General features: G+C 37.2%; 1 protein-coding gene across 2 annotated transcripts; it reads left to right on the forward strand.

The window, feature by feature from the left end:
- Nucleotides 1–236: 236 nt before the first annotated feature.
- Nucleotides 237–10084, forward strand: DECR1 (2,4-dienoyl-CoA reductase 1). 2 transcript variants are annotated; one of them, XM_010709114.4, is made up of 10 exons: nt 237–400; nt 2164–2366; nt 3213–3270; nt 3413–3499; nt 3647–3794; nt 5710–5809; nt 6861–6933; nt 9256–9402; nt 9736–9798; nt 9891–10084. In XM_010709114.4, exons 1-10 carry the CDS (start codon nt 329–331, stop codon nt 9948–9950), a joined length of 1011 nt encoding a protein of 336 aa, XP_010707416.1. In that variant the 5' UTR covers nt 237–328; the 3' UTR covers nt 9951–10084. The 2 variants fall into 2 exon arrangements, with proteins under 2 accessions (XP_010707416.1, XP_085077509.1); XM_085221383.1 differs by lacking the exon at nt 237–400 and adding an exon at nt 622–644.
- Nucleotides 10085–15646: the final 5562 nt, after the last annotated feature.

A 15646-nucleotide genomic window follows, 5' to 3' on the forward strand; every position in this document is an offset into this window, starting at 1 on the left:
CTTCCCTGTAAACCTCCCAACTTGTTATCAACCAGAGAAGATTGGATGCTTGAATGTAAGTATTCTTAAATCCTTCCTATACTCCTAAGTAGCACCCAAACTGAAGATTATTCATAAAGTGTCAGTGTCTTTCGCATAGCCCGCAGGGCAACTCGAGGTGATGGCAGAAGCCGAGGCCGGAGGGGCGCTGCAGACCCGGACTCGCCGCTCCGCCCGCTCCAGCCACCGAGGCAGAAGCGCGCCTCCCGCGGCCGGACAAGGCTGAGAGGGGCCGGGGAACGGCCGCTCCGCACCGCCCCGGCGCACACCCCCACCTCCGGAGCACAAGATGGCGGCGGCAATGATCGGCCGGACTGCTCTCTGCGGCAATGGCTCGATCCGCTTCCCCGGCACCAGATGGGTAAGGCGCCGCTCGCTCTCATAGAGCTGAGGGTGGGCCGAGAAATTCTCAGGGCTGAGGTACCCCCATTATCCTCCCCGCTACCCTTCGGCCACGCCGGTATCTGCTGCAGGAGTGCACGATACCATCTAGGTGAAAGGTCGGAGCGGTGCCACCCCCGCTTGGTGGGGGCGTGCCTTCTTAGGAAAGACTTCTTCCGGGCGAGCCTTTTGTGGTAATTTCGTGATTTACTTCCACCACCTGGGTACGGGGGTGTTTGTTTTTTCTCCCGCTCACGTTGCCTGGCTTCTTTATGCTTCTCTTTACGCCTGTAATTTAGTTTAGAACCTTGACATTAAGTGCTGGAATGATTACTTGGAACAAATCCTTTCAAGGAAGCCCTTTGTGCAAAGTAGTGACGAGTCCCCGAGCAGACTGCTTTAACACGTGGGCTCGATGCTTTCAGGGACATTTGTTAACTTTGATGCAATACCCCGTGCTCTGTGGCCTGCTTTCTATCTGCCTCCTTCAGCAAGAGCTGCTTGCACAATCTCTGTGGTGGTGAGCAAAGGAGGAGGCTGTGTCCATTACTATCAAACCTCTTTGGAGAGTTTATCCCATTAACCTGATGAAGTGGCACCTCGACTCCAGCTCATTGACATTGTTAGCAATAGCCGAATAGTCTCCTATTAATTTCAGTGTTGCAAGTGGGAGTTTGTACATGCTACAAGCTATTTATTGTTCTATTTATACTGTTTTAAAGTAGCCTTTCCTCCTTCAACGCATTTCCTGTTGGCATAACAATGTTATGTTTTTATGAGCAGTGCCATATAAAAGTAAACACAAAGTTTTCCTAAAATTATACTAGAAGCTTCTGTAGTCAAAAGAACGCATTAAAGATTCAATTACAAGTTAGTACTGGAGAAGATAAATATTGCTTAAGTTATTCTAATTTTTCTCACTTAAAGAAATAACCAAACTTTGTTGTAGTTAGAAATGTTTTCAGTTCCAGATTGAGGTAACTTCCATATTCCAAATAATTTGTGAATTTCTTAACTATTTATGTAATGCTGCTGTGCCAAGTCACATCATTCAGTTTGAAGATCTACTCCAGTACTTGAGGATTACAGAAATGCCCTCTTAACTATTTTTCTTGGTGACACTACAGATTACTTATTGCTTACACTAGAGTTGGGTAACTTATTGCATGGATTAGTATTATGAGATAGTATTGCATACTGTTTTCTTAGAACATGTATTACCAAATGTAATAATGAATTTTCTTCTCTGGTGTTTTTTTTATGTTTTTTTGCTGTTGTTTTTAGTAAGTACCAACCTCACGTTTGCTTGCAAAAATTAGCTAGTTAATCTAGGATTAACTTGCTGTAAATGGTATTCAGTATGTATATGAATGTGAAACTCAAATCTTACTGTAAATCTAGTAATTAGCTGGTAAGGTATTTCCACATACATGAGCAAAACAGACAGCCATAAGGATTGCTAACATTTGAAATAATCAAAATTGTGATTAAAATATGTTCTCAGTATTTTTGCAGTTGGAATGGAATGTCTAAAAGTGGCTTAGTTACTTTACTAGTTCAGGATTTGTTTTACACTATGGTGCGCTTTTAGTAACTTCAACATAAATGCAAGCTAATCATTTTTGTATTCAGTTTGTGTAACAGGAATGTAGCTATAAAGTTGTTACTTTCACAAGCAAATCTAATCTTTATTAACGGTCCTGTAAATGGAAATGGAATTTTTTTTCTTTTTCTTTCTTTCAGTTCTTCAGCCATGGACCAAATGTGTTACTACAAGAGAGCAAAGCTCCACAAGCTGCATTCTTTTCACCTCTTCAAAAAGTGATGTTGCCACCAAATTCCTTTCAAGGGAAAGTGGCATTTATAACTGGTGGAGGTACTGGGATTGGCAAAGGCATGACAACAACTTTATCCAGTTTGGGTGCCACGTGTGTCATAGCAAGCCGGTAAACATTAATTAACACATTTTGGAGCTTTTAGTGTTGAGTGCTGAATGGATCTGGTTTCTTTTCTCTGCAAGCTGGATAAATTTATTTTATTTGCTTTGTTAATTTATTTACACTGTTCATTTTTAAATTATAGTGTAGCATGGGAAATACCGAAGACCTGATGAGAAGACTTTGAAAAATCTTGTGTGTTGGGGTAGAAAAATAAACAAGCCACAATATTAGACATAAATCCCCCTAAAGCATAAAAGAGCACAAAATTGAAATGGATGTTATTGAACATTTCTGTATTAATATAGGTTTCATTATACAGATTTTAATAGCAATAAAGAATTAAAATAATTCCTCTTAATACTTAAAGATAATCCTTATACAGTTCTGTTAGTGATACAGTAAAAACAAGAAAAGCAGTTTCATTTTGAAAATAAAATTAGTGTTCTGACATTCTTCCAAGTAGTAATTTAGATATTTGAAACCTGGCCCTTGTAAAGTATTAGCAGAGCAGTAGATAAAGCTGGGTTTATTTTCATTATGTACTGAATAGGAAAGTACTTAGCTAACTTACTACATTTGATTAGTTTAAGATTGTTCTTCTTCCATAGTCATTTCAGTTACTTTTAAGTAGTAGTGAACAGAAGCTACTTAGATTTTTTTTTTATTAACTTTCAGAAAATTAGTAACTAAATATTTTCATTTTGAAGCTGTTTTCATGAAAACTTTTGCAAACACATATGCATCACTTTTTAAAACTTAGCTCATATCTGCTGAGAAAAGCTCATCAGCTTTTTATTTTTCTGAATTGTAATTGCATTTAATTGAAATTCACTGATATATGATTATTTCTAGAAAACTTGATGTTTTGAAAGGAACGGCAGAAGAAATTTCTTCTAAAACAGGGAATAAGGTAAATTTCATAGAACTGAGAATTTTAATTACACATTAAATGGGTATAGATTTTTTTTATGCATTTATATGCTTCTGGGGAATTGTTTAATTGGTGTGATAAGCATTTGAAGTCTTAAGGCTGCCTTTCCATTGTTATACAGGTCCATGCCATCCAGTGTGATGTGAGAGATCCAGCTTCTGTTAAGAATGCTGTTGCTGAATTAATTCAAGTGGCAGGACATCCTAATGTAAGTGTTGTGGAGAAAGAAAACAACTTCTATCTTTGAAAATGCTCTGAGTAGGTATGAAGGAAATGACTGTCATAGAAAATGTATGTAATCTAGAAAGACCTTCTCTCAGGAAGGGTTATTTTTAATTAACTCCTTGTGTTTCAGGTTGTGATAAACAACGCAGCAGGAAACTTTATTTCCCCTTCTGAACGACTTTCTGCTAATGCATGGAAAACTATAACTGATATTGTACTTAACGGTACCGCCTTTGTAACCTTGGAAATTGGAAAGGAACTCATTAAAGTACAAAAAGGTATATTCAATTTACATTAAGTAATACCTAAGCCCTTGTAGCATACTGTTACTTGCTTTCTTTCCCTTACAGTGCTTATGTGTAATATCCAGTTTTGTGAGTATGAAAGAAGCCACACTTAAAAATCAAACAGCAGGACTGGTTAGCAGTTATTTTACCACTGAGTCTGTTCTTAAGGTTGGACCCAGAATATAGAGGTTGCGTTTGAAAATCTGCTTGCAGAGTTTACAGTAATTGTAAAAACATTTGTAAACTGAAGAAACTTTGTTTAAAGCATATGTTATTTCTCCCAGGTCTTCTGTATCTGTGTTGGTTTCGTTAAGAAGCTGAGCATGTGACATTTATTTATTTAAATGACCAACAATAAAGAATATCACTTAACATTTTCCTCCTAGACTTGTATATATATAAATAATTCACAACTGTAGTATTGGGCTAATGGTACTAGAGAATACTGCCTTTGAGGCTTTTTTTTTTATTGGTGTCATATAATCATAGAATGGCTTGGGTTGAAAGGGACCTTAAAGATCATCTAGTATGATACCATCAAATAGTATTTCAAGTGGTAAGGTAGGTTGTGATTTTTCATATGGCCCTGCAAATGATGTTCTCTAGGTACATCCACTATGCTGAATTAATCCTTTTTTATTTGCACTGTATTCCTCTAACTCCAGAGTAAACTCTCAAAATGTACTCAGTGCTTTGTACTTCCTATAAATTTTATACTGTATTAATGGTAACAATATAAACTTAACGTTGTATATGTGTTTCTGCAATTCTGTAGTAGTTCTGGTCATTTGATGAAGTATTTCATTCTTAGTTAATACCCCATTCTCAGCTCTGCAATTGTATCATTGTATCATTCTAGCAAATATGTTAATAGCTTTACAAATGTCTGTCTCGTTTGCTCTTGAATTAAAACTACTTTTGCTACTTCTGCCTTCAAATTCTGCAAGATATAGAAGTCATTCACTTTCATGCTCTCTCTCTTTATTTCCCTACTAAGCTTACAAAACACAGAAATTTCTCTTGCTGTTTCTTGCATGCCTTCTTTCTAGGGGATTTTGTATGTAAGCATCTTTTATACAAAGATTTTTGTTTGTTTGTTTTTAGATACATTTTTGCAAGTAAATCAGGTGTGTATCTGTTTGCCCTTTTGTTATCTGCTTTCATTTTCTTTTTACTTGTTTGCTTTTTTAATTTTTTTTTTTATTTGAGCAGAGACCTTAATTTCTGAAGTGATAGAAATTCTACCCAATGCAAATATTTTAATATTTAATAGAGATAGTTATTTATCTTTATCAGGACGCTATACATCTGACACATACAAGAAGATTAGCACATACTGTAGGACTGCAGGGTGACCTGTATTAAATGTGCTTTAATAAATAATAGAAGAGCTCTGCTTTTAGACTGTAAGTTTGCAGTGACGTGTAAAAGAGGTTTGTAATCTGTTAGCATATTATTTATGCATTCTCATTCACAAAGTGAGAAGGCTAAATTGCTTAGATATTTTCCTTTTTATGAGTATAAACTTTAGAAATATGTGTATGAATTGAAGTGTACTTCAAACTTACGGGCTGTAATTTTATTATTCTTGCTTCTGTGTTAGGTTCATTCAACACAGCTCTGTTTATCCTGGGCCCCTTATCAGTAGAAGTCTGAAGTTAGGCTTTAATAGCCTAAAATAGGCCTGTTTTCATGTATGTTGAGCAACTCTAACATTCAGAATAGGGGGAACTGAAGGGGGAAAAAAGAGCGGTTCTTCTAAAAATCTTTTTTCAACTCAGCGGATAGCATCCCTTACACTGAAACTGCAAACTTTTATACCACTGAGCTTGCTTTTTAACTTATTGTCTAAGTTTGATCTTTGTGTGTGTTGTTTTTTGTTTATTAATATTCTTGCAACTTCCAGGAGCCGCATTCCTTTCTATTACAACCATTTATGCAGAGAGTGGTTCAGGATTTGTGTTGCCAAGTGCCTCTGCCAAAGCTGGTGTAGAAGCAATGAGCAAGTGAGTAATAGACAAAAAGTTGCTTTACACATCTCTGCGATAGGGTAAATATAAAAACAGAGCTAGTTGGTACAATTAACGTAGTCTTCCCATGCAGTGTGATAAGACAACCTTCCAGCCTCTAGTATCCTTGCAACAAAATGATATACTGACAGCTTCTTTCAGAATGAAGTGCTAACTGCTATTACTGTGATAAATTTTATCATGACAAAGAAGTGAAAATGTGAATGCATGTATTTTGTAAAAGCAAGTGTAATTATTAGGAGTTTTCATGCTTAGTGGGTTTTTTTTCCTTCTATTATTTTTCAATAGAACAAAATCAGCCAAAAGCCATTTGCTGTGGTTAGAAGAAGAGAATAAAAATGGAATCAGTGTTTCTTTGGTTGAAATAGTTCTATTTGCAATGTCTCTAGAAAGCATCTGATGCATTTGGGAATAAATTACAGTTTTAAAATATCTTACATCAATTGCTACTATAGGAGCAGCATTTCCACTGGGGTACATTTTTTTTTCCTCATCACCTGCATGTATTTCCCACCTCTTTGCCCACTCCTCTCCACTAGCTGCTCAATTTGTCTCTCTTAGAGTTGGCTCTGTCATGTAACTTTTTTGTGTTTAGCAGAGCTGTTCTTTATGACTGCCTACTTTTGTCCCTTTCCTTGCATGGACTGTGGCACTTAGCCAGAATATAGTGAGCCTGTTAAGCTTGTAAATTTGCTATAAAACAACACTATGACTAAAGATGTACTTTTTTCCTGCGGGTTTGTGAGTTCGAAAAACTTCTCATAGAACCAAGAAGTGTTAGAGCCAATGCAAGAAAGTTAAACTGCATCTGTTAAATTAGCATTCTTGTGTTTCTGAATCTGGTTTAATTTTGTTACTTCTGAAATGCTGTTGTTCTTAAGAAAAACATCAAAACCCCTTAAGTGGAAATGCCTGTTTCAGGACTCAAATTTTAGTATTCGCACATAAGATTTGGTTGTTTGTTTATTAATAGCATTATTTAAATAATATGTTTAAAATATTGATGCATTTTTTAATGCATTTTTAGGTCTCTTGCCGCCGAGTGGGGTAAATATGGCATGAGATTCAATGTGATTCAACCAGGTCCAATAAAAACAAAGGTACATAGCATGAAGTGAAACGCAGCCTTCAATATGCTTTGTAGTACAGGCTTGCACTTAAGATAGTCTAAACTTTTCTATAACCTCCAAATTAGAGTATAAGTTCTTTGGAAGGTTGTGCTGGAATAATAGTAAATAACTTGTTCAATAATTAGTTTATAAAATAGAATGTTACTATACTAATATAACAAACCTTTATTTTTTTTGAGTGTTTCAAAGAATTACATGCCAAAATATTTTAATATATTTTCTTTTGTATATATTTGAGACTTGTTTAATCAATGGATATACAGATGATATATATATCTCCAGGAGCTTGGCTAATATAATTTATATTGGAGGAAATAAGAGAAAGTCACTCACCCTGTCCTGGGCTCACAAGATGAACTCCTGATGGTGCAGATCTCCAGAGAGATCCTTCCCCACTGGCAGTCAGCTCTTAAATGGGTCTAGGAGAGGTGGAGCCAGGCTCCACCCCTTCCTGCAGCACAGGTGAATTGCCTTCACCTGTGCTCCCATGGCTGACTCATTGCTCGCCTCAGGTGATCAATCAAAGATTCAGGCCGTGATTCAGCAGCCCCATACAAGACTGTACATTATTTCTCAAGTGAAGTGAGTTCTTGATGGAGTACAAGTGCCTATTTCTATTTGAACTCCTGATTCTTTAAACAAAGTACCTCAATTCCAAATTTCAGAGTCTTTTTTAGGTCTTTGAGAACAGGAACTCACTAGTTTTGTTGAAAACCACATAACTAGAAAGGGAAAAAACATAAGGCAGCAAGGAAATGTGAAGCTTTGATATGAGTGAAAAGGAGGACTGGAGCGTTTGAAGGAAGTAATCTTAGACCATCTAGAGCAGGAAGAAGAAGGGATGAGTACTGCAAAAAGAGAGAGACTAATCCCTTTCAGAGTCCAAATATTACAGTTATGAGCAGTAACAGCTAATAATGGTATTTCAACTATCTCTATAGTGCTTCTTGATTTTTTTACTGTTGTTCTGGGGGTGTGTGTGCAAGGTTGCTATGTTTTTGTTTTGTGAGTTTTCTGTGCTATTCGAGACAGCTCATCTTTAGCTTTCTTGACTGTAAGGATAGATAAGTGACAGTATCAGCAGTGTTGTTAAAATGACATTACAGGATTGGACTGAAAGCTCTCCAGGCCTTGTACCCGGTAGACTTGTAACCAAAGGTATAAGAAAAACATGTAATAACATTTACTTTTTTTGTTTCCAGCCTCTGGTAGTCTGTGGCACAGAGTTTGATACATACAACTCTTCATATTGTAGTTATCTTGATGGATTATTTTTTTTTTAAATCCTATTCCTTTGTCCTATTCCTTTTTGAATCTGTATAGACTTTCAGCATCTGCTATATCATATGGCAAGATGAATTTGTTTTATAGATTCTCAGAATTTTTGGCAAGTTTAATACTTTAAACATCAAGATTGCCACTTCCTGTTAATGTTTCTGATTTAAACTAATAGCATATTTCCCACTCGAGAAGCTCTGTTTTCTCAATAAAGCATTGCATTTGTCATACTAGTTCCAAGTTAAAATTTCTCTGGAAAGCGTAAAACTATGAACTGGCTTTACTTAAAAACCATATTGCAAAATCAAGACTTTCTGCTTTATGGGCTACTTCTGTGTCTTTTGAAAACACTACTGGAAATCACAGAAGGAAGAAGCATACGAGAACAATACTACTAAGCTTATAAACTGCCATTTAAAAACATGGCCGTTGAAGGCTTAAATGGCATGAGTGGAGCTGTAATTACTTGAATTGGAATACATTTTAACAACTTCAGTAACCTAAGATAAATGTTCCTGATGCTGCTTGAGCAATTGTTTCTTTCTGGAAGAGCTGGGAAGAGTCAGAAAACTTCCGTTTCCCATGCTGTTCTAAGCTATTCAGATATTAGGAGCCTAGAGCACCTTAGTTTAATTCTTTAGCCGTTGCAACAATTTGGTTTTTTTTTTCCTTCTTGCTCTTCAGTTGTCCGTTATGTTGCATATTATTTGTTTCTGTAACTTTGCTACTCTTTCTCTCCCTTTTACAAATAGTATATTAGTATATTAAGGGTGTTTTACGTTTGTGTGCCTCTCCCAAACAGGTTAAATTCCAGCTTACCACCCAGTGTAAATGTATATTGGTACAACAGAAGTAAATTGTTTTTTTCTTTCCTACTTTTTTTTAAATTCTGATGACAAAGATTGTGTAAGCCGTTTGCTCACAAACATTAACTTCCATGTTAAGCTTAAATCTCTCTATGGTTTTGATTTCTGATGTAGTTAATACTCTTCATATGTTTCTCTTAATTCTCAGGGTGCTTTTAGCCGCCTTGACCCAACTGGCATGTTTGAGAAGAAAATGATTGAGAGAATTCCCTGTGGCCGCCTGGGAACTGTTGAAGAAATTGCAAATCTTGCTGCCTATTTCTGCAGTGACTATGCAAGCTGGGTTAATGGAGCAGTAAGTTACAGTTGATTCCATTTATACAGCCAACCTGATGATGGTCTGAGTTTTTCTGATTTTTTTTTTTTAAGTGTCTGTTACATTATAGTATTTCAGAAATGAAACAAGTAAATTACTTTGAAATTTGAAATCATGATTAATCTTGTAATTATTAACCTTTCTAAGCACCTTCAAAAAACTTTTTTTTAGAAAAAAAGATTGAATTACATCATTTTGAGTGTGTTCGGATTTTGCTTGATCAGAATCATTAAAAATGACTTACAGTTTAGATACAAGGGAATGCTACAGGAAAAAAGTTGTTGCTAAATACACCTCTTATGCTTTCTCTAGGTTATTAGAATGGATGGCGGAGAATATGTTTCTATGGCAGGAGAATTCAATGATTTGAAAAAGGTACTAAACTTCTTGCCTGCTATTTTCTTTTTCAAGAATTGGATGTGTAATTATTAGATTAATCTCAATAAAATGCTGTTTTCTTTTTTTAGGTTACCAAAGAGCAGTGGGATATGATGGAAGCAATGATCAGGAAAACAAAAGGCTCTTAAAGTGCCTAACTGTGTGGTGTTAACTTCTGGAAATAAACCACTACTAATTCATGAATATTTAGAAATAACCAAATGAGAAAGTGGACTTCAAAATCTTTGTATGTTGATTGCAGTAAAATATTTCCAAGTTTTCATATTTGGAATATAACTTGTCTTTTTCTATCTGCAGTCTAACCTTATAAATAGCAAACAACAGTTTGCTAAAATTTTATTGTACTTTGGTAATTTCTTACATAACCAAGTCATAATCTACAGTTAGGTTTTTAAATATTGCGGGTTTTTGCAAGTATCAATTATAGTTATAACGAGATTTCAAGATTTCAAATAAATGATTTTCCATAATGATGATGAATGTGATGTAAAAAAAAAAAAAACAACAACCAAACAAATAAAAAAAACCATGCTCTACACTGCAGCCTGGGAGAAAGGCCTCGCTTTTAGAGTCTTTTGCAAAAAACTTCAGAGGAGACTTGGATGACTTCATGAGTTTTGGAGTCAAGGATGTAGAGGGTCCAAAGAGTGCTCTACTGCAACTGAAAAAGAGGTATTTGCAGCATACGAGGGGGTTTGGACTGCTTCAGATATGATTGGTACTGCAGCACAACTTATTTTAGAGCCTTGACTACCAGTGCTAAATTGGATGTTTTAAGGGAAGGTCTTCTCCTCAAACTGTGGTACTTGGAGTATGTGGATTGCACTGATTACATACTGGGCTTGGATGGGGAACAGTAATCGTTCAAGAATCTTGGAAATGATCATGGACTGGCCTGGAAGTAAGAACTTTGAAATATCATCAGGGGAAGAGGTGAGGTGTGGAAGAGGCCCCCATCATACAACAAATTACCAGAGAGTGAAAAGAGGTATGCCTTATTCTCTGATGAGTTTTGCCATATAATGGGAAAGTATTGAAGGTGGAAAGCTGCTATGTGGAGTCCTTTAAGATGAGATCACCATCACTATGTGAGCTCTAAAAATGGATGAGATTCAAGATGTGAAAAAACTATGCATGACATCCAAATGAGAACATTGTCACCTGGATGCTCTAGTGTTGGGATGCTGGGGCCAGTAATGTGGATCTAGATGGCAAAGATGCCCTCTGGCTAGTAGGTATTACTAGGAATCCAGCCAATATCAGGAATTAGTAGAAAACAGAATTGAGATTACACCCTCTGAAAGTGAATTTTAACAGCCCTAAGGGAGAGAGATCCCTTCAAGGAAGATTTGATGTTTCATCAAAGTGAATGGACATCTATGGAAAGATATATCCACTATCTAAGAGAATTGCCCTTCTACCTAAATATAATTGTTAGTCTGAAGAAAAACTAAATCATTAAGTCCTAATGTTTGCACTTTGGTAAACAGGTAAAAAAAGCCCTAAATTTGTAACAAAACTTCAAGTTATTAGCAGTGCTATGCATGTTTATGTGAAATGTAACTCCTATGGTTACATACATTTTGAAATACATGACTATCTTAGTCTCAGCTTTTTGATGATATTTTCAGTCTGTTATCTCATACTGAACTTCAGAAATGGCATTTAAGAAATAGTAATGCCTTCTTAAGTAGCTTTTTCTTTAGCATGATTAACTTAATGTTCTTGTAAAACTAAAAATCATTTGCTACTAATGTGTGTGAGACAAGGGGAGTCCCTGTGCTGCATTTGAATTTACAGAGAGCTACCAGAGAATCTGTAAGACAGCATTAGTTCTGACTATAGTCAGTTCATTGCAACCAACATGGTTCAAACTAGTTATAAGCAATTAAAGTACACTTTCTAGATTTAGAGCGTTGCCTAATGTGATCACTCTCCTGCTCTGCTTTAAATAATGGATTGAATTCTTCAAAGAAATTAACAGACTCTGACCTTTCCAGCCTGAAAGCCAAGCCTTTTTAAAATTCTCTTTAATTTCACCATCCACACATAAAAATATGGCCATAGAGCTGTACATGTTTTGAAACTGATAGTGTGACTTAAGAATCCAGAATGTAAAAGAAATGAAAAAATGCCTTCTTTCAAGTGTTGACAGCTGTCTTGTTGCTTTACCCATGCTTCAGGCCATATTAACATGTCAGCATCTGACTCTGAGATTATTTGGTTGCTTTAAAATGAAGATGAAGCAAGCTATGTGTTCTGCTGCAATGGTGGACTATGTGAGGTGGAATTAGTGGAATAATAAAGACAATTTCCACATGCCATCTTTATCCCAAGAATGGTGATCCTGTGCTACAGAAGATAAGAAAATTGTCTTTCCTTCATTGTCATGCTCGTCAGTTTCAGGCCATTGCTTCTAGGGCTCGCTTTAATTTATAACAGTATATAACAATAATTCATAACAAACCTTTCAACCACTCTTTCCTGAACGTTCAAAGTTACAGCTGTATGTCTTTTAAGGATGTTTTGCTTTCTTTTGTTATACCTCATGAAGTCAGAACACTGAAGGGAAGCCTACTAAAACCTGTCTTCTAAATAACTATCTATAGTTACTAGGTATCTGTTTGATAATATTTGAGAACTTCCATTACTTGCAGACACAGGCATTGCTTCCAAAGTATGTTACTGTACCTATTAACTGTCTGTTGCTAAATAATTAATCGTGGCAAACATTTTTAAAGCATATGTTATTTAGTAACAGAAGCAGAAAACATTTTTTAAATTTTAATGAGCATCTATAATAAGAACAGTTTCTTATCTATAAAAATTACATTCATTTCAATTTATGCAATTTTGCTGCTTTTAGATTCTGAAAGATGTGTTGGCAAGATGAATACAAGGTGGTGATGCAGGTTTTGAAAGCAACATAACCTGTTTTAGAATTGCATGTTATTCCTAATATATGGAAGTGCAAAAAAAAAGTAACTCTGATCTAACCTACTTCTGCAAGAGCACGGTTGTCTTAAATGTGTGTCCTTCCTTAAAAGAGTTGTTACACTTTTTATGGACTCTGAAGAGTTTATGTTCAACTGTATGTTTTACCTAAATACAGTTCAATTGTTATTATGTGATATATGAGCCTCAAGTGAGTGACTTACAGCAGCCACCTAACCCAGACAGTGTTTAGCTGGTTTTGAACATCTCATAAGAACCTCTTCCTAAATACCAGTGAGAATTAGACTGTCCTGAAAGAGGCATAAAATAAGTCCCATGAGGTGCCCTACCCACAAGCACAGCCCATGCACATGTTTCTCATAGTTTGACATAAAGAGCTCTGTAAAAATAATAGGAGATGGATAGTATCTGCATTCCAAGTGCAGTGTTCTTTGCTAGGGTCTGGGCAAGCACAAATACCGATTGGATAGTGAATGGCTTGAAAGGAGTCCTGAAGAGAAGGACTTGGGGATGTCAGTGGATGAAAGACCCAACATGAGCTGGTGATGTGCGCTTGCAACCTAGGCGGTCAACCGTATCCTCAATTGCATTAGAGAAGCATAACCAGCAGGTTGAGAGAGGTGATTCTGCTCTTGTGGGACACCACCTGGAGCACAGCATCTAGTTCTGGAGCCCCCAACGCAAGAAGGACGTAGAGTTGTTGGAGCTGGTCCAGAGGAGGGCCATGAGGAGGGCCATGAGGATGCTCAGAGTGCTGGAGCGCCTCCTCTAGGAGAATAGGCTGAGAGAGCTGGGGCTGTTCAGTCTTGAGAAGAGAAAGTTCAAAGGAGACCTTATAGCAGCCTTCCAGTACCAGAAAGGGGCCTACAGGAAAGCTGGGATGGACTTCTTAAAAGGGCATGTAGTGAAAGGATGAGGGAGAAAATGTCTATAAACTGAAAGCTATAGGTTCCTATCTGTCCATACTGACTTTGAAGTTCACTGGGACATGAGCTTCTTATTTATCTTTACATGTTTTAGGTCCAGATCTGCTATTAGAGAGGTTCTAAGGGAAAGATATGAAAAGAGCAAGATGCATGGGGAGCGCTGATGTCCCTGGGTTTGTGCAGCTCAGAGCAGAAGAGCTGAGGGGAGGCCTGATGGCGGCTGCAGCTCCTAACAGGGAGCGGAGGGGCAGCGCTGAGCTCTGCTCTGTGTGACAGCGACAGGGCCCGAGGGAACGGCATGGAGCTGCGTCAGGGGAGGGGCGGGTGGGGGTCAGGGACAGGGTCTGCACCAGAGGGGGTTGGGCACGGTCCGAGTGCTGGAGTTCAAGGAGCATTTGGACAGTGCTCTCAGGCACAGGGTCTGAATTTTGGGCGGTCCTGCAGGGAGCCAAGAATGGGACTCCACGATCCTTGTGGGTCCCTTCTGACTCAAAAAATATATGATTTTTTTTGTTTGTTTTGCATGCTGATAACATTCACAAGTCAGTGAAGCACAAGTTTTTACCTTTATCCATGGAGCAATTTTGTGTTGTAGTGAGTAAATTTGGAACGTCACTCCAGCCTAGGTAAAAATCCCAGTCTTTCTTGTGATAATTTAATGTGCATTAAAATAAAATGATCTTTGGGATTTCAGTGCTTTGCCTGCTTTTAATTGGTGCAGAAGAATTTCAGTTAATTTCTGAGGGGTTTGGGAACGCTCTGCAATACATAAATTCAGGCCACATATATTTAGGTGCATATGTATGAATTCTGAACCTTCTTGTTGACATTGCAAGTACGTGTGGATTTTGCTACACCTCAACTACCAGTGACTACATGTAGCGATTGCAGTTTGAGGGCTTAGTATGAATGCACAAGATAACAAGTGGAAATTAATCAGAAAAAGCTAATGTTGTTTAATGGAATAAACAGTCCTAGTGAATGTAGAGTTCTAGCAGCAGTGTATCAGTATTTTGTGAGACGAGGTTCATTTTGTGTAAAAGTGCTGCTGGCTCCGATCTCTATTTGACATGTCCACAGTGTGGAATATGCTGCTGAGAACTTTCTGAAGCTTGCTAGGATATTCTTTGCAAAGATGCGTGATTTCCTAATTTGCGATCTGTGGCGATTAGACCACAGCAGCGACGCTGTGAACATGATTTTTTCAGGATAGAAATGTGCAGCAGAGAATGAAAGCTAAATCACTTGCTTCAAAGCTTGTGTTTGCTCTTGATAAAATCATCAGTGAAACTTCTCTTGCTCTTCTCTATAGCAGGCAGTGAATTATATCAAAGCTTCAGTATTTGATGACTTGCAATCAGGTGAGGCTAATGGGATGTCTGGATAATTAAGGTTTGCATTAGCAGAAGTGGCATTTATAATGTCAAATATTTTTAAAAGGGCCAAATGGTTACTAGATTTTTGTTTTCTTTGAGAATTAGGAAACTTTTGCTGCCTTCTACTGTAAAATGATTAGAAAATCTGTTTTACTGAATGCCTGCCAGAAGAAAGAAGCTTGCAGTCTTCCTCAGTGTTGCCTCTCTTATTGACCTAGCCCTTGTTCAGTCCCAACCCTGACAGTTCTGAGAGCTGTCCAGGAGCATTGAAGAGATTAGAAAATATGGAGTTCTTACAGCAGACTTAGCTGTATTTGCTATAAATTTAGCTGTTCATGTAATAGACGTCTTTTTTAGAATGGTGTTGTTAAATCATTGTCTTTTAATCCAAGTTTTATTCATGAGAACATACTGGAAGAAACATTCGCTCTGCAGGTAGCTTTGTTGTATGGAGGGAGAAAATTGCCAACAGTGGTAAGAGCAGCATGACTTCAGAACAAGCCTTTGACAAGTAACTTTGCTCATGCTCAGGAACGCATATCTCAATTTCTGTGATGACTTTTTGTC

Source organism: Meleagris gallopavo, chromosome 3 (assembly GCF_905368555.1).
Source record: "Meleagris gallopavo chromosome 3, MGAL_WU_HG_1.1, whole genome shotgun sequence".
In the NCBI taxonomy this organism is placed as follows: Eukaryota; Metazoa; Chordata; class Aves; order Galliformes; family Phasianidae; genus Meleagris; species Meleagris gallopavo.

Excerpts from the sequence above, each read along its gene's own strand:
- DECR1 (XM_010709114.4), top strand. The coding sequence starts at position 329 with ATGGCGGCGGCAATGATCGGCCGGACTGCTCTCTGCGGCAATGGCTCG. Across the intron at positions 3,500-3,646 it reads AAGTGGCAGGACATCCTAAT|GTTGTGATAAACAACGCAGC; the intron begins GTAAGTGTTGTG and ends CTTGTGTTTCAG. Across the intron at positions 9,403-9,735 it reads CAAGCTGGGTTAATGGAGCA|GTTATTAGAATGGATGGCGG; the intron begins GTAAGTTACAGT and ends TGCTTTCTCTAG.